Source organism: Falco biarmicus, chromosome 4 (genome assembly GCF_023638135.1).
Source record: "Falco biarmicus isolate bFalBia1 chromosome 4, bFalBia1.pri, whole genome shotgun sequence".
Taxonomy (NCBI): Eukaryota; Metazoa; Chordata; class Aves; order Falconiformes; family Falconidae; genus Falco; species Falco biarmicus.
In genome coordinates this window covers 42,103,941-42,118,405 of record NC_079291.1, presented here as the reverse complement: position 1 = coordinate 42,118,405, position 14,465 = coordinate 42,103,941, and the positions used below count along the sequence as shown (strand labels likewise).

Genomic DNA, 14,465 nt, shown 5'->3' with positions numbered 1-14,465 from the left:
ATTCGAGGGACAAAATGTAACGTGCTGTAGCTCTGCTTTCTCGGATGGGAATACTATCCCCGGGTTTCAAAGGGGAGAAGTAGGCATCGCCGTCCGCGTACACATGGATTAAGTTGAACAGCGGCGATTGCATCTGCGCTGAGAGCAACAGTAGAGTCCAGGGCTGACTTTTCAAATCTCAGCCCTCCGAGTTAGAGGCTCCCTTGAACAGACTTCCTCCATTCCCGGATGCACTTCTCCAAATTCCCACTTCTCTCTAGAATTCCTGCAAAATCGAGGGCTCGCCTGCATTTCGCCTTGCCATGCAAAACCGCGTTTTTACAGAGCGATTATGCGCTTGACTTTAGCTGTACCTGACGGGATAACACGAACTCCACGCACCATATTGCCAATACGCGGAGTGGATATTGACGTTTGGGATTGAAGATTTTTTTTTTTCTCCGTCAATTTTTTGCTAAGTCCCAGAAATATGAGATGTCTCGTTAATTTGGCGGATATGTCTAATTCTGGAGGTGCAGTGATACATAAAAGTGCTCGTGTTTGTATCCAGCGGAACACTGGATGCACGGCAGAGATTGGTGATTTTTTTTTTTTTTTTTTTTTTTGCAACGCCTAACGTGCGAACCGCAAGCATCACTTTAACGTGACAAGGGAGAGGCATGCAGCTATCGCAACATTTGCGAAATCCTCGTTCCTGACGTTCGAATAATTTAACGTTCCTAAGAAGAGGTTAAACCTTCGTCCTGCTTCTTCCAATTGATTTTAAGGGGCTGCTATAAATGGAACATCAAAAAGCTGCGGCAGGACTACCCCAAGCGGAATATGCGAACTGCGAGCTAGAAGCATCCTAGCCCCTTGCAATATCGTACATTGTGTGTGCCAGCACTTTTTTGTTATTACGTAAAGGCTCTTGGAAGCACCTTGGATATTTTAGATTCTCCTTTCTCTGCTGGAAGCAATCAGCACGCAGGAATCCTGACGTGGGCTCTGGGACTATAGGACATTCCAGCTCGTGATCCAGCATGGTTAATCGTGAAAAGTGTATACATTTCTGGCTTATCTATGCTTTGTTATGGGTCTGACGTGAGCTCACGTCCTCCTCCCCCCCTCCCGCAATATTACAGACAGAATTTCAGTTAAAAGTGGTACAGTATCACGGTGCAGGAACCCGTGATATTCAGGCAGCAAAATAACCTTAGTCCCCGGCTGTAAAAAGCTAATTAAGCAGAAGAGGAAAATCAAGAGAAACTCGAAAATGTAAGTATTCCCTCTCGTTAACAACCGAGCATTTAACTTTGGAGCCTCAGAAAGGGAAATAGCAGGCTGTTCTGCACGTTTTCGCTAAGCTTCATTTTCCACACAATGCAGAATAAAATGCTAGTTTAAAGCGGCTACGTTACCGAAGGATTTTCCATCGCTACGATCAGACTTATGTCCTTTAAATTCACAGCATGCACAAAAGAGCAACGTTTGTCCAAAACAGGCTAAAAATACACGTAACGATAGGGAAAAAAGCATACAAATCCTTCCTCGGAAGCTAGCGACCAGGAAGTCTGAGAGGTCTGAGTGTGTTTGAGCTCGGATTGTTTAATAGAAAGATTTATATACTAACTGTATTATTTACTTTGGGAGGGGAGGTGGCAGTATAAGGGTATGCTAATTAGTGGGAGATTTTTTGGGGGAAGGGGTGGAATATCAATTTTTATTGCATCACCTGTCAGGAGTGTCCAATCAGCGTTGGCTTTAGGGGAATTAATTGATGAAGGTGTCTCCGGACGAGCTCACTTCACTCTGTCATTTTATTTGTAGCTAAAGCAGCGGCGGGAATAGCAGCTGCATTTCTTTTCTCTTCCTCCCTTCACATTCCATTATCATAGTTTCCAATGGAAAAGCAGGGAATGAAAGGGAACAGGTACTGATCTTCAGCAGCAACTTAGAGAAACACTTTGGCAAACCTGTTTTTTAAGATTATATATTGATTGTAGCCTCACGGTATTTTTTTAATTTATTTTTTTAATTTTGTCTAAAGTTTGGCACTTCATTCACCAGGAATAACAGCCTTTGTTATATTTTATTAGCAGGATGCCTTGAGACAAATACAGCATCTGGCTGAGGATTGTGTGTGTGTGGCTTTTTCTTTTTTCTTTTTTTTTCCCCCCTTTTTTTTTCCTCATCTCTCTCTCTCTCTCTGCAAATGCTGGGAATAATTTAATTCACGAAATGGGAGACCTGAAGTCGGGTTTTGAAGAGGTGGATGGCGTGAGGCTCGGCTACCTCATCATTAAAGGAAAGCAAATGTTTGCACTCTCCCAGGTTTTTACAGACCTACTCAAAAACATCCCGCGAACTACCGTGCACAAGCGAATGGATCATTTAAAAGTAAAAAAGCATCACTGCGACCTGGAGGAGTTGAGAAAACTCAAAGCCATCAACTCCATCGCTTTCCACGCCGCCAAATGCACCCTGATCTCCAGAGAGGACGTGGAAGCCCTGTACACATCCTGCAAAACCGAACGGGTTCTTAAGACGAAACGGAGGAAAATCAGCCGGGCGCTGTCACCCACCGACCTCCGGCCGGAGCTCGCACCCACCGACCCCTTCTCCGGCTTCTGGAAGGAGAACAAACTTTGGCTGGGATTGAATGACTCTCCTCGGCCCCTGCTGCCCGTCCGGAGGAAAGCCCTGCGTCCGGGGGACACAGCCTTGCTACCGGCCTCTCATCTACCTCACATTTTTAGTAAATACACTGGCCACAGCTACCCAGAAATCGCTCGGGCGCCTTGCAAACCCCCCGTAAACTATGAAACGGCGCCGGCGGCGGGCAACTGCGCGTCCCTCCGCGCCCGCCGCCCGCCCGCCGCCCGCCCCCCGCCCGCCGCCGCAGCCCGGCCGCGGCTCCCGGCTGCCGGCCCCCCCGCCCCCGCCCGCCCGCTGCCGCCGCCGCCGCCACGGGGCGGCCGCCGCCGCCGTCGCGCTGGGCCCCCCCGGCGGCGCCCGCCGGCCCCTGGCCGCGCCGAGGCCCTGCCGGCCCCGCGGCGCCCCGCGGCTGCCGCTGCCCCGCGGCTTCGGGCCGCCGCCGCCCGCCTTCCCCGAGAGCGGCAGCAGCGACTCGGAGTCCAGCTGCTGCTCCGGCCGCGCCGCCCACGACTCGGACTGCGGCTCCAGCCTCTCCAGCTCCAGCGAGGGCAGCTCGGAGGAGGAGGAGGACGAGGAGGAGGAGGAGGACGAGGAGGGCAGCGGCGCCTCGGACTCCAGCGAGGTCAGCTCGGAGGAGGAGGAGGAGGAAGAGGAGGAGGAAGAGGAGGAGGAGGAGGAGGAGGACAGCACCTCGGACTCCGACTCCAGCTCGGTCTCCAGCCAGGTCTCGGTGCAGAGCATCCGCTTCAGGCGCACCAGCTTCTGCAGCCCGCCCGGCGTGGTCCACGCCAACTTCTTGTACCATCTGGCGGCCGCCGCCGCCCCCCGCCCCCCGGCCCCGGCCCCGGCCGCGGCCCCGGCGGAGCCCGGCGGGCCGCCCGCCCTCCGCGGCGCTCCCGGCGGAGTCAAGCCGGAGCTGCCGGAGGAGTGGGGCCGCCCCGGCTGGGCTCCCACCGCCCCGGCGCTGCGCTGCTCCGGCGGCCTGGGGAGCTGCTTCGCGGAGATAAGAGATGACAGGGTATCCGAGATCACATTCCCACACTCTGAATTTTCCAATAATGCCAAGAGTACTGACCTAACAATTAACTGTGTTGCAAAGGGGGCCTCTTCACCTAGCCCAAAGACAAACAATGCATTTCCACAACAAAGAATACTCAGAGAGGCAAGGAAATGCCTTCAAGCAACTACTACACACCGTGCAGATAACAATACAATAGCTGCTAGGTTCTTAAATAATGATTCTTCATCAGCGGCAGCAAATTCAGAGAAAGATTCCAAAATCCCTCATTGTATTGAATTTGCCACGGATTTGCCCTCTTTACAAACTGATCCTGAAGAGGATGCTGCTTCTCCAGGGGCAGCAGCAGCAGCTGAGCTCCAGTGCACTGATACAGGCAATAAGGCATTGCCATTCCTGCACAGCATTAAAATCAAAATAGAGGACAGCAGTGCGAACGACGAGTATGAGCCTGATCTTACAACACATAAGCTAAAGTGTGAGTGCAATGATACTAAGGATGAGTTTTACGGTGTGACTGAGAGTAATAACCAGGACGCTTTATTAACAGCCAAGGAAGATTCTGCATGCACTGAGAAAGAAACCACTTCCTTAAACCCGCTGACTCAGAGTCAGGTCCTCTCATGCACTTTAGGTACTCCAAAACCTGAGGATGGGGAGTATAAATTTGGAGCAAGGGTGAGAAAAAATTACAGGACACTGGTTTTGGGAAAGCGACCTGTACTGCAGACTCCTCCAGTCAAACCAAATTTGAAATCAGCTCGAAGCCCACGTCCTACAGGTAAAATCGAGACACATGAAGGAACACTGGATGATTTTACAGTTAACAATAGACGCAAAAGGGTAGCCAGCAATGTAGCATCAGCAGTGAAAAGGCCATTTAATTTCATGGCAAATTTTCCCTGTCCACCATCACTAATTATTGGCAATGATGGGGATTTGTTGCCAGCTTATTCCTTAAACACCACTAAGGATTCCCAACCACCTCACAAGGCCCATCCTGTATGGAAATGGCAGCTGGGCGGTTCTGCAATACCTCTTCCACCTAGCCACAAATTCAGGAAATTTAATTAATAAAATAGTTTGGAAAATATTTTCTTGAACCACCTTTAACTTTCTTACGTTTTTTAAACTCTGCAGGATGGTTTGTACAAGCCCATTAATGCTATACACACTTTTGGAATCCTGCTTTATCACATTGTGAAGACAGAAACCGGATTACTATTTTCTTTACCAAACAGTGATTTTTTGGTTTGTTTTGGTTGTTGGTTTTTTTTTCCCTGTTGCATTTGGTTGGGGTTTTTTTGGTGGGTTTTTTTTTTTTTGGGGGGGGGGTTACATTCCACAGAGTACTTCAGGCTAAAGACTCAAGTTAAACTCAGTTATTATGGTAGAGCTGGAACACTTTACTGTTTGAATGCTAATAATGCACCAGTACCTCAATTCAACTGCTGCAAATAAATGTCAAAAGGTTGAATAATAAATATTAGAATGAGCCATTAAATTTATGCACTAGATTTCAAAAATGGAAGTCTAACTGTTAATTCAGTTAAAGTTTGTTAAGTTACATGGTTGCACAGTAAGGGTTCACTATAATTCAATGTGGCAGCAGCCTACTTTTCGGGAGCTTTGTTTTCGGGTGCAGGGGTGTCTTTTTCGAAGAGCAGTTGCACTTAACTTCTTTTTCTCTGGTTTGGAAAGGCTGGGGTCCGCCTGCGACCCCAGCGCTGGGAAAAGCTGCCTCATCTGAAACCAGTAAATAAATGTGGAATTCTATTTTTGGTAGAAGGGTGTCTTTTTACTTGAACAGCCACTCTTTGCAATTGGGAAGCCTTTTTGTTTCACCCAGAGGTCTTAAATAAGGTTACTGTTACCCACTAATGTCATACTTAAGTTGTGGTCTGAACATGCCCCTTACAAACTTGCAAAGCAACTGAAATATTTGCCCGGCTAGCAGTACAATTTATGGTCCAGCCCCTCACGCTGGCTGGAGGAAATAGCAAAGCAGTAAATACAACACAGAAAGTGAAATGAGAGGCCATAAGTGGAAAGAATACACAAAATGAGAAGACCATGTTATTCATAGCTTTTTGGCACCAAAACTCAGGCGTTTCAACCGTGTTACACTTCCCGGTTCTATCTTTATCTCTTTACATTTGTTGTCGTGGGTTTTTTTTGCCATGCCATCCTCTCTATGTAGCAGAAACATTTTTACTGCACGTGACAATCAGAGGCAATTATCTATATTTGCACTTAATATCGAAATAGTCGAACAGGCAGACTTCTAGAGTCTAGCCCTCGGTAAGACATGCTGGTATAATATATTGTGATGATGGAAGCAGTAAATCAAAATTATGGAAATTTGCACTGTTGAAAAGCATGCTTTAGCTTTATTTTCAATTAAAAACACTGTTTTAAAAAAAATCCTGATTCCATACACTTTGAATTATTGCAGAGTTATCCGTGGTTTCCTCTCCGTTTGTAAGTTCACTGTTTTTATTTGGAGGAAATACGCTTCAAGAGGTTAACTGTTTCCCTCCCTCCCCCCCACCCCCTGGAAAAGAAAGGGAAGGGGGGGGGGGGGGAGAGAAAGGCTGGAGGCCGAGGTGGAGGCAGAGCTGAGGACGGGAGAAGGTCTCTCTTGCGGGGGGAGGACGGGTACAGCAACTCTGAAAACAGCCTGAAAAGTTTGCAGCTTAAGAAAGGCAGTTATAATTGAGTTGCTGAATCAGCAGAGTTTAGGATGAATAATTGCTGGTTTCTTTCTTTGGATTAGCATTTTATTTATACTAGATCATTCCCAAATTAAATTTTAAGGATTCCACTCATCGATCAATCCCGGGAGAATAATTTATCGTAAATCAAAAAAGGAAAACAAAGCAACAATGTAATGTTTACTGTGTGACTCAAAGTCAACATTTCTGCTGGCAATCCACTGCCTGGGTTTCAGTTTTTTAATTCCTGCCTTTTGTGATGCCCTCTCCCAACCCCTCGTGTCTCTAAATATTCCAAGCAGTCACTAACTGATTTCAACTGTTTACTATATCCACACCGGAGTTTTCCTCTCATTGTAAAAGTCTTAGTCTAAGAATACCTGCAGCCAAATATATTTAGAAAGAGTAAACAGTTGCCTTTCAGTGGAGTTACCCTTCCCCCCGCATGCACACGCACACACACACGCACACACATCACTTTAAACTGCCAATTGCAAAAGGTGCATTGCATACTTAACCGTTCCGCTGAAATTACGACGGTCATGAAAAATCTGCTTACTGAAGTTGTTCTGAGATGAATGTTTACATTCGTATGTTTAGAGCTGCACAGATTACAGCCTTATTTTCAGAGAACTGTAAATATGTACAAAATGTACTGCTCAGGAAAGCCCCCTGCTCTGTTAGAAAGCCCTGTCTGCTTGACAAAGGTCTTCTCTTGACCAAAAAAAAAAAAAAAAAAAAAAAAAAGAGAGAAAAGAAAAGCCAAACCCAAAAGCTACAAAGGTGCAATATGCAAACTTGAAACCTAAAATTTTGCCTTGTCAATTAAACAATGTATCACTTTCAAAGTAACTCCATCCCCTGACCCTGTTTACTTCCAATTAGAGATATGCTGATGTGGCCAGGAATTGTAAAATACAGAGGTGCCTTTTCAGGTTCCTGAAATAATCCTGGGAGGGGGGGAGGGGAAGGAATAAGCATAAATTTATACCAAATAGGCTCTGCAGAGTTGAGGACGTGAAATATGGCGCCCAGCCCCACCAGCGGCCCGGGAGCTGCAGGCCTGGGGACAGGAGTGGGGCAGGGAGCACCCCAGGACTGGCACCCACCAGGCATGCCCAGCAGGCTGTGCTGGGCTCCCCTCCATGCAGGCAACATCAAAAGGCAAGAAGTTAAACAGCCAAATAATTTTCACACGTGTACACCTCAGTTTAGTGCAAGCCACTAACAAGGACATTCGTGTTTTTACTACCGTTGGAGAAATTAGCCAGGTACAGTAACTCACTGTGGGGAAGAAGAAAAAAAAGAGGGGATGGGGGAAGGTACTCTTTCCAATTCTGGTAGTTTGGTAACTGTTTCTGACGGCATTGTAATTATTATTGCGAGTAGAGGTCATTATCATTTCATACTTTAATCATATAAAGTCATGTCATTGAGTTATGTAAAAATAATCGATTTTCTCCCATAAAGGTAAGTCCTGATAACGAGGAAACACAAAGGCTTTTCAAGTGAGACAGGTTACCATTTTTGCTGCAATGTTTACAGGAGAAAAAACTTAAAATGTATTAGTAATGCATTGCCTCCATTTTCCAATTCCTGGTGTACGCAAAAATCAACAGAATTTTCTAGAGGAAAAAGCAATCAAGGGAAGTGTGTATACTTTATGGACTATACTCCATAGGTATTTGCCACAAGTACAGTTCACTGGTAAATTTTCTGGGAAGATTTCTGCTGCCAGATGGAAGACAAAAGAAAGTTTTGGACTATGTTTAATTCTCTAGAGCATTAAAAAGGGAACACGTGTAATGCCTTCAGCAACGAGGTATATTGCCTTAAAAGATGTAACTTTCTGTTTACAACAATTTACTTTAAGAAGTGATTGTTCTATAACTTACACTTACTTGACTACAGTGGGATAATCTCTTTACTGGTTTATTTAAAATGCCACTACTAGCAATAATGCAAAATAGTGGTAGCTGTTGTATGAAGTTTGCTGTTCAATCAATTCACATGGTGATTTTTTTTACATGGTCTCTGATCCTTTTTCCTTTAATAGATTTAGTTGCCAATAAATTAAAGTTTCTACAGAAATGAGAGCAATGCTATCATGTTTGTGTTTGTTTACACATGTGAGTGTGAGTCGGAAAGGGTAAAAAAGCGGCATTTTTGACACACAGCAGTAATCTGCAAGGAAGTATTCTACATATGCTGTATGTTAGAGAACATGAAACACGGATAACCTTGTTAATTGTGGTTTTTATGGTTAAGAGGATTGCTGGAAAGAGTATGTCATGGCGCATCCTGGGATCTATTTGGTCAGCTTGGAAGTACAAAAGGAAGGCAAGCGCCTGAAAAGGAAAAGGCCTGGCTAGCAAAATAAGGAGGGAGGCATTAGGGATCTACCTTGCTGAAGTCGTGCCTGCAGACACCCCCCATTCCCCTGCTACTTAGTCCTGCAACCGCGCTTAAAGAAAGCGCGGGCCTGAGAGCCACCGCTGCGCGGGGCCGGGGCTGCAGGCGGCCGGGGCTGGCTGGCCCGCGCCACGGCCTGCTCTGAACCCGCCGGGAAGGGACTGCTAACCGGGCTCAGGCCTTCCACGTTGCATTTTTTCACTGCGCTGATATAATTATTTGCCGTGCCTTAGGCCCCTCTCTCTCCCCTTCTCCCTTTCACTCCGAGGCGGCCTCACAAGCCCCCGCTTTAAAAGGCCCGAGATGTTTTGCATGAAGCGCTCACAATAGGGGTTGAGAGAATTGACAGTTTCAAAAACAAGGCGCCCTGTCCTTTCCAGATGCCGAGGACCCCTCTCCCGCACCATCTCTCGTTTGCTCCTCGCTGCTGGTGGCTTTATCCTTAGCATTGCAAATATACGCCAACAGCTGTGTTTGTAAACAGGGGGGAGGCCGGCGGGAGCCCCGCCGCCGGCCCTGCTCTGCGCGGCGCGCTGCCTCCGCCGGCCGCCGCTGCGCTGCCTCGCCAGCCAACGCCTGGAAATTAAATTAAAAAAAAAAAAAAAAAAAAAGAGGAGAGGGAGACTAAAAAAATGAAGGGAGCTAAGCCGGGGCGCGGGAGTAGCGGCGGCCCTCGAGCGGCGGGCCTGCTCGGCAGCGGGGCCGCCCCTGCGCGGCGGGCCCGGGGGACTGCGCGCCTCGGGCCGCCATCTTGCCCGGCGCCACACAGCTTCCCCTGGCACCCTGGGCCGGCTCCCCCGCTGCCGGAGCGGCTCCCCGCGGTTGGACGGGGGCGGCGCGGCTGCCCGCGGGGCCCCCGGGGGCTCCCGCACTTCAAAGCGGCCTCTCGGCGGGGCCGCGGCTCCCACACCGCACCCCCCTCCGGCTCCTCCGCTGGGGCGTCCATCTTCCCGGTCTCTCCTGTGGCGCGGCCCCAGCCCCCGCCGCCTCCCGCCCTGCCCTCGCCGTGCGCGGGGGGCCGCGGCCGGGGAAGAACCACGGGAGGAAGCCCGCGGTGGTTCCTCGGGGCAGCTGCCCGGTGAGGGGGCAGCGAGGGCGGCCCCGGGCCGCGGCGGGGAGGCGGCCAGGGATCCGCCGGAGGGGCCCGGCGCCGGAGGAGGCTTGGGGGCGCCGGGGGAGGCTTGGGGGCTCGGCGGAGGTCCTGTGCCCTCCGCCCCCGCGGAGCCGGCCCGGGGAGGGGACGGGGAGCGGGGTCATCGCATAAAGTGCAACAGGGCTCTTTGCTCTTGCGTCTAAAATGCAGTCGGAGCTGTAAAGCGTGTGAAATTACGCACTGGTCTCTTAAAGAGTGGCTAATTTATAGTAAATAGCGAGGGCTTTGTAAATGGCTTTATTATGTTGTTTCTTGTTAATTGTTGAGAAAATCCCCATTGTTGAGTGTGAATGGCTTTATGGGCTAACCCGGTCTCCGGTGCAATCGAGGGGCAGTAAATGGCCGCTCCGCTAATGTGGCCCGTAGCGAAAAGCCGGCACCAGCCGCGGTGACCTTTGGGCGGCGGTGCCCGGGTGAGCGTAGGGGCCGGGCCGGGCCGCGGAGCTGCGCGGGGGCCGTGGCGTGCGGCGGCCGCACTAAAATGGACGCCCGGCAGGCAGCCCCGGCACCGGGCGCGGCTGCATCTTCGTCCTCTCGGAGCGGACCCCGGCACGGAGGTGACCCCCTCTCCGGGCCTGCCTGCCCGCGCAGCAGCGGCGCTGAGCGGCGCCGCGGCGGGCCCGTCCGGCTCTCCCGGCGTAGGGCCGAGCCCGCGGGCTCGCCGTGGCCGCGCACACGTGCAGGAGCCGCTCCCCGCCTTTGTTAGCGGCCGCACCGCCCGCCTGCCCTGCAACGCCCCGGCCGGCAGCCCGGGGTGCCCCTGCCTCGCCGAGGGGCGCGTCTGCCCGGCCAGGGGGGCGGGGGACGCCCCGGCAGCGCCGCGATACAGTGCGGCCCTCGGCCTCGCTCGCCGCCGTCCCCCTTAGACAAATAAACAGGAGCCAGCACCTCCAGCCCCTTCTCCCCCTGTCCCGGATGGGGCGGGTGTGTGTGTAGAAGACAGGGGTGCCGCAGTGAACTTCCCCAGACTCCACATCCCGGCCCCCGGTGGCGGGGGGAGGCACGCCGCTGCTCCCGGCAGCCAGAGTAACCGGGATGCGGGGACTTCCCCGCCGCTGCAACATAAACGCCGTTTCACCGAAACGCCTCCCTAGCGCACGTGCCTGCATATTATAAAATACAAATCGCGATGAAATGTAAATTCCACTCTAGAAACTTATATTGGGCTATTCTCTTTCCTGAAATCTCTCCCCCTCTGATTTCGCTATTAGGAGAAATCCCCCTGGGTTTAAAGCACTTGTTTCACGGATTTCTGTACAGCCCACATCTGTTGACTTCCCCTCTGCGCTCGCCCCTTCTGCAGACAGAGGACGTCGCGGGTCTCCCGGCGGGGCCGAGCCGCGGAGGGGCCGCGCAGCCCCAGCCCTGTCCCTCGGAGCCCGGCGATTTTCCAAACTGCCTTTCAGGTTCGGGGTTGAATTGCAAACGTGTCAGCTGCACGGCTCCCTCTTCGCCGGTACTGGAGCTCGCAGCTTTTCCAGGATGATTGGTAGTGTCGGAGGAGCTAGATAGGGCTGTACAGTCCATTTCCCTCAAACCGGGATGTTTCCGCCAACCTGCGTTTGGTTTTCCCCAAAGAGCAGCGGCGAGTTTAGCCGGGAAACACGTCCCGGCTAAACCCTCGCCTTCAGCTGCCACTCGGGTCACTTCACATCTTTGTATGATATTTCATTCCGTCATTCCCCTTTCTCTACCTTCCCGGGCAAAAATAAACAAACAAACAAACCGAGCCTTGGAAAAGCCGTAGCTGGCGACGAAGCGCGGGGCCCCCGCACCGGCAGCGCCCGGCGGAGTGGCGGGGCCGGCGAGCCGCCTCTTGGCCCACCGGGGCACGGCTCGGACGGGGGACACCCTCCCCGGCCGCCCGGTTCAGCTCCCGGAGCAGAGCCCCCGCTCCCCGGGACCACCTCCCGCCCCAGCAGCGGCTGCCGCCCCGGGAGCAGCGCCTTTGCTGGGGCTTCCAGAGCCTTTGTGCGCTTGTGGAGATGCGTGTGAATGGGGCTGCGAGTGTTAAAGCTGCCACATAACCTGTGCGAACATATGTTTTATATTTACTCGCGATGCTTTTGTATTCCCGGGATTCGGGGGTAAACGGCCTGAGACAACAGCAACCCCAGAAATATTATCTAGTAAACTGCATGGGCGGGGGGTGGGGGGATGGGGGGTATGAAAAAAAAAAAAAAAGGAAGAAAAAAAAAGGTGTTGCTTTCTTTTGAAAATGATCGTTCCCCTGTTCGTGGGTATGACAGTTCGCGTAAGGGTAAACAGCGATAACGTGCTATTCCGTGTATAGTTTTCCAGATCGTTTGAAAAACTTTACTGTGTCTGCTGCGGATGTTTGAAGTAGCACATTATAACCAGAAGAAGGATTTTCAGGTTGTTTCCCGCTATGACATAATCGTCCCCGTCAAAATCTGGCTAAGTTCGCCGGAGGGAAAAAGATGTTCATGCTAAATGATGTGGTAGAAGAAAAGAGAGAATGGCGTTTAATACGCGCTATAAAATAATGTCAGATCTCCCCAGCTGTGATCTCGCAGTCTCTCATACATTTTAGGGGAAGTTTATAAATGGTTACCTGGGGTTTACAAATTTTGCTAGTAAAATCTCATTAATTCCATTATGATTTCTGTATCCTTCTCCCGTAAAGGGGCCTGTAAAATGTATTAATTCTACACAAGCCCTGCCATTCATCAAGTCCGTGAACATTTGTATTTCCCTATCTTAACTGCGTGGAGGCCGATAAATGGGAAGGCTCTCCAGATAATCGCTGAGATCTCTGGTCCTCCACGCGGGGCACTTGGAGGTGTTTGTTCCGTGCCCAGAAAAGCGAGTTCCTTAAAGAGGTTTGAAAGCAGGCGAACTTTCCCAAACACACCTGGAAGTTGGGGACCTTTATGCGTGTTTGCCTTGCTCGCGGGGCAAAAAGGAGGATACCCGGCAGCAGTCCCTCCTCAGCGGACTTAAAAAATGGGCTCCTGCCTTTCCCCGAGGCCTTTCTGCCTCCCTGCCTCCCTCTCTGTAAACACCAGCGCACAGATGCAGCGGGGGGGTCCCGTCCCCGAAGCCCGGCTCCTCCACCAGCGCCCGACGTGCTGCATTTGTTCCTCCCGTTTTCCGCAGGAGACGGATGACACCGGGTTTAGGGAAAAAGCTCCGGAGGGTAACTGAGAGTTCGGCGGCTCCCAGCGCCAACCCCGGCACAAACTGCAAGATCATTTTGCTGCAGCGTGGTGCGATCTGCTCTGGCTTCACAAAACCTGCGAAACCAAGCCGCCTTCCAGGCAAAATTTACTGCTTGTATTTGGTTTAGCAACGTCGATGGCGTCTGATCATTTAGAAGGACGAACTACATAAACATCTGATAGTTTGTATTAGAATCAAGCGCAGTGACAATTGCACAGAGCTGGTTTTAATTTTATTCCAAAGTGTTTACACATCGACATATGGTAAATTTGTCTTCGCTGAGAAAGTTAAGAATCAATAGCGTTAATAGCTTTGCATAGGCATGATAGCGATTAGCATTTCTGCATCTCTACCACCCCAAGGTTCCCGAAGAGAAATGCTTGGGTGCTGAAAGAAAAAGGGGTTTTCCGCTGAAGAGTAACCGGCTCTTCCCGCAAAGGTGCTTAGAGGTTCGTCGTAGGCACCGCCGAGCTCAGCAGGGCTCGCCCTCTCTCTGTTGACGGGTACGAAGAAGTAGCAGCGCCCTTGCTCCGTTTTTATCTTTATTTTGCAGTGCCTTCGCTACCTGCAAAGCCTGCGCCTGAAAAAAAACAACCGGCTTCTTCCCAGCGAGGAGAGCTGGTCTGTGATGAAAGGTTGGAGCCTGGTTCCCCCTGCCTCCGACTGGGGTGACAGCGTTTTCCAGGAGCCTTTCTTGCTCCCAAGAAAGTGGGAAAAGCAAAGCTACCGAGCCCGCTCCCTAACTCACGCTTTCTATCAAGGTGCCGCAGATCCTTAGCGTACTCCCTGGTTTTCCCACGGGATGTCCAACGACATCCAGTCATAGCAAGACAGGATGGCAAAAGCTCGTAGCAAGACAGGATGGCAAAAGCTCGGTTGTGCCGGGTCATTTTTAGAATCGAGGATATGCTCCCAAAGAGAACGTAAAACTATATATATTTATGTGTATTTTAAAAACCCTCATACGCAGGAGTCATCGACGTTTACAAACGCTGCTAACGCAGCAATTTTCCCCAACATTGACGGACTATTATTTTTAATTTTCAGGTATTGCTTTAGGAAGATCATGAAATCACGTAGAAACTCTGAGCTTAACCCAATCCACAGATGTCTATGCACGTCTCTAAGTCCAACAGGTCAAATATTTTTTAAAGACGCATTTACCAAGAGAAAAAAAAAAGGCATCTAAGCTGGAAACCTGTGGGGGCATAACAAAAGGAAAGAGGCCAGAAAGAAATATCCCACAGTGGATTACAAGGTTATGGGACAGGTCACTATAGGAAAGTTAAACAAAAAATGAAGGGTACATTATATAAACCTCACATAATTAAAAAATAGTTAGTTCCAA

At 50.5% G+C, this 14,465-nt stretch overlaps 1 protein-coding gene across 1 annotated transcript; it reads left to right on the top strand.

Annotated features, from left to right (window-relative positions):
- Positions 1-575: 575 nt before the first annotated feature.
- Positions 576-6,070, top strand: SKIDA1 (SKI/DACH domain containing 1). The gene is given in 2 exon segments (XM_056337732.1): positions 576-2,910; positions 2,912-6,070. Coding segments are annotated over 2 exon segments (2,508 nt in total). The 5' UTR covers positions 576-2,220; the 3' UTR covers positions 4,730-6,070.
- The last annotated feature ends 8,395 nt before the right edge of the window (positions 6,071-14,465 follow it).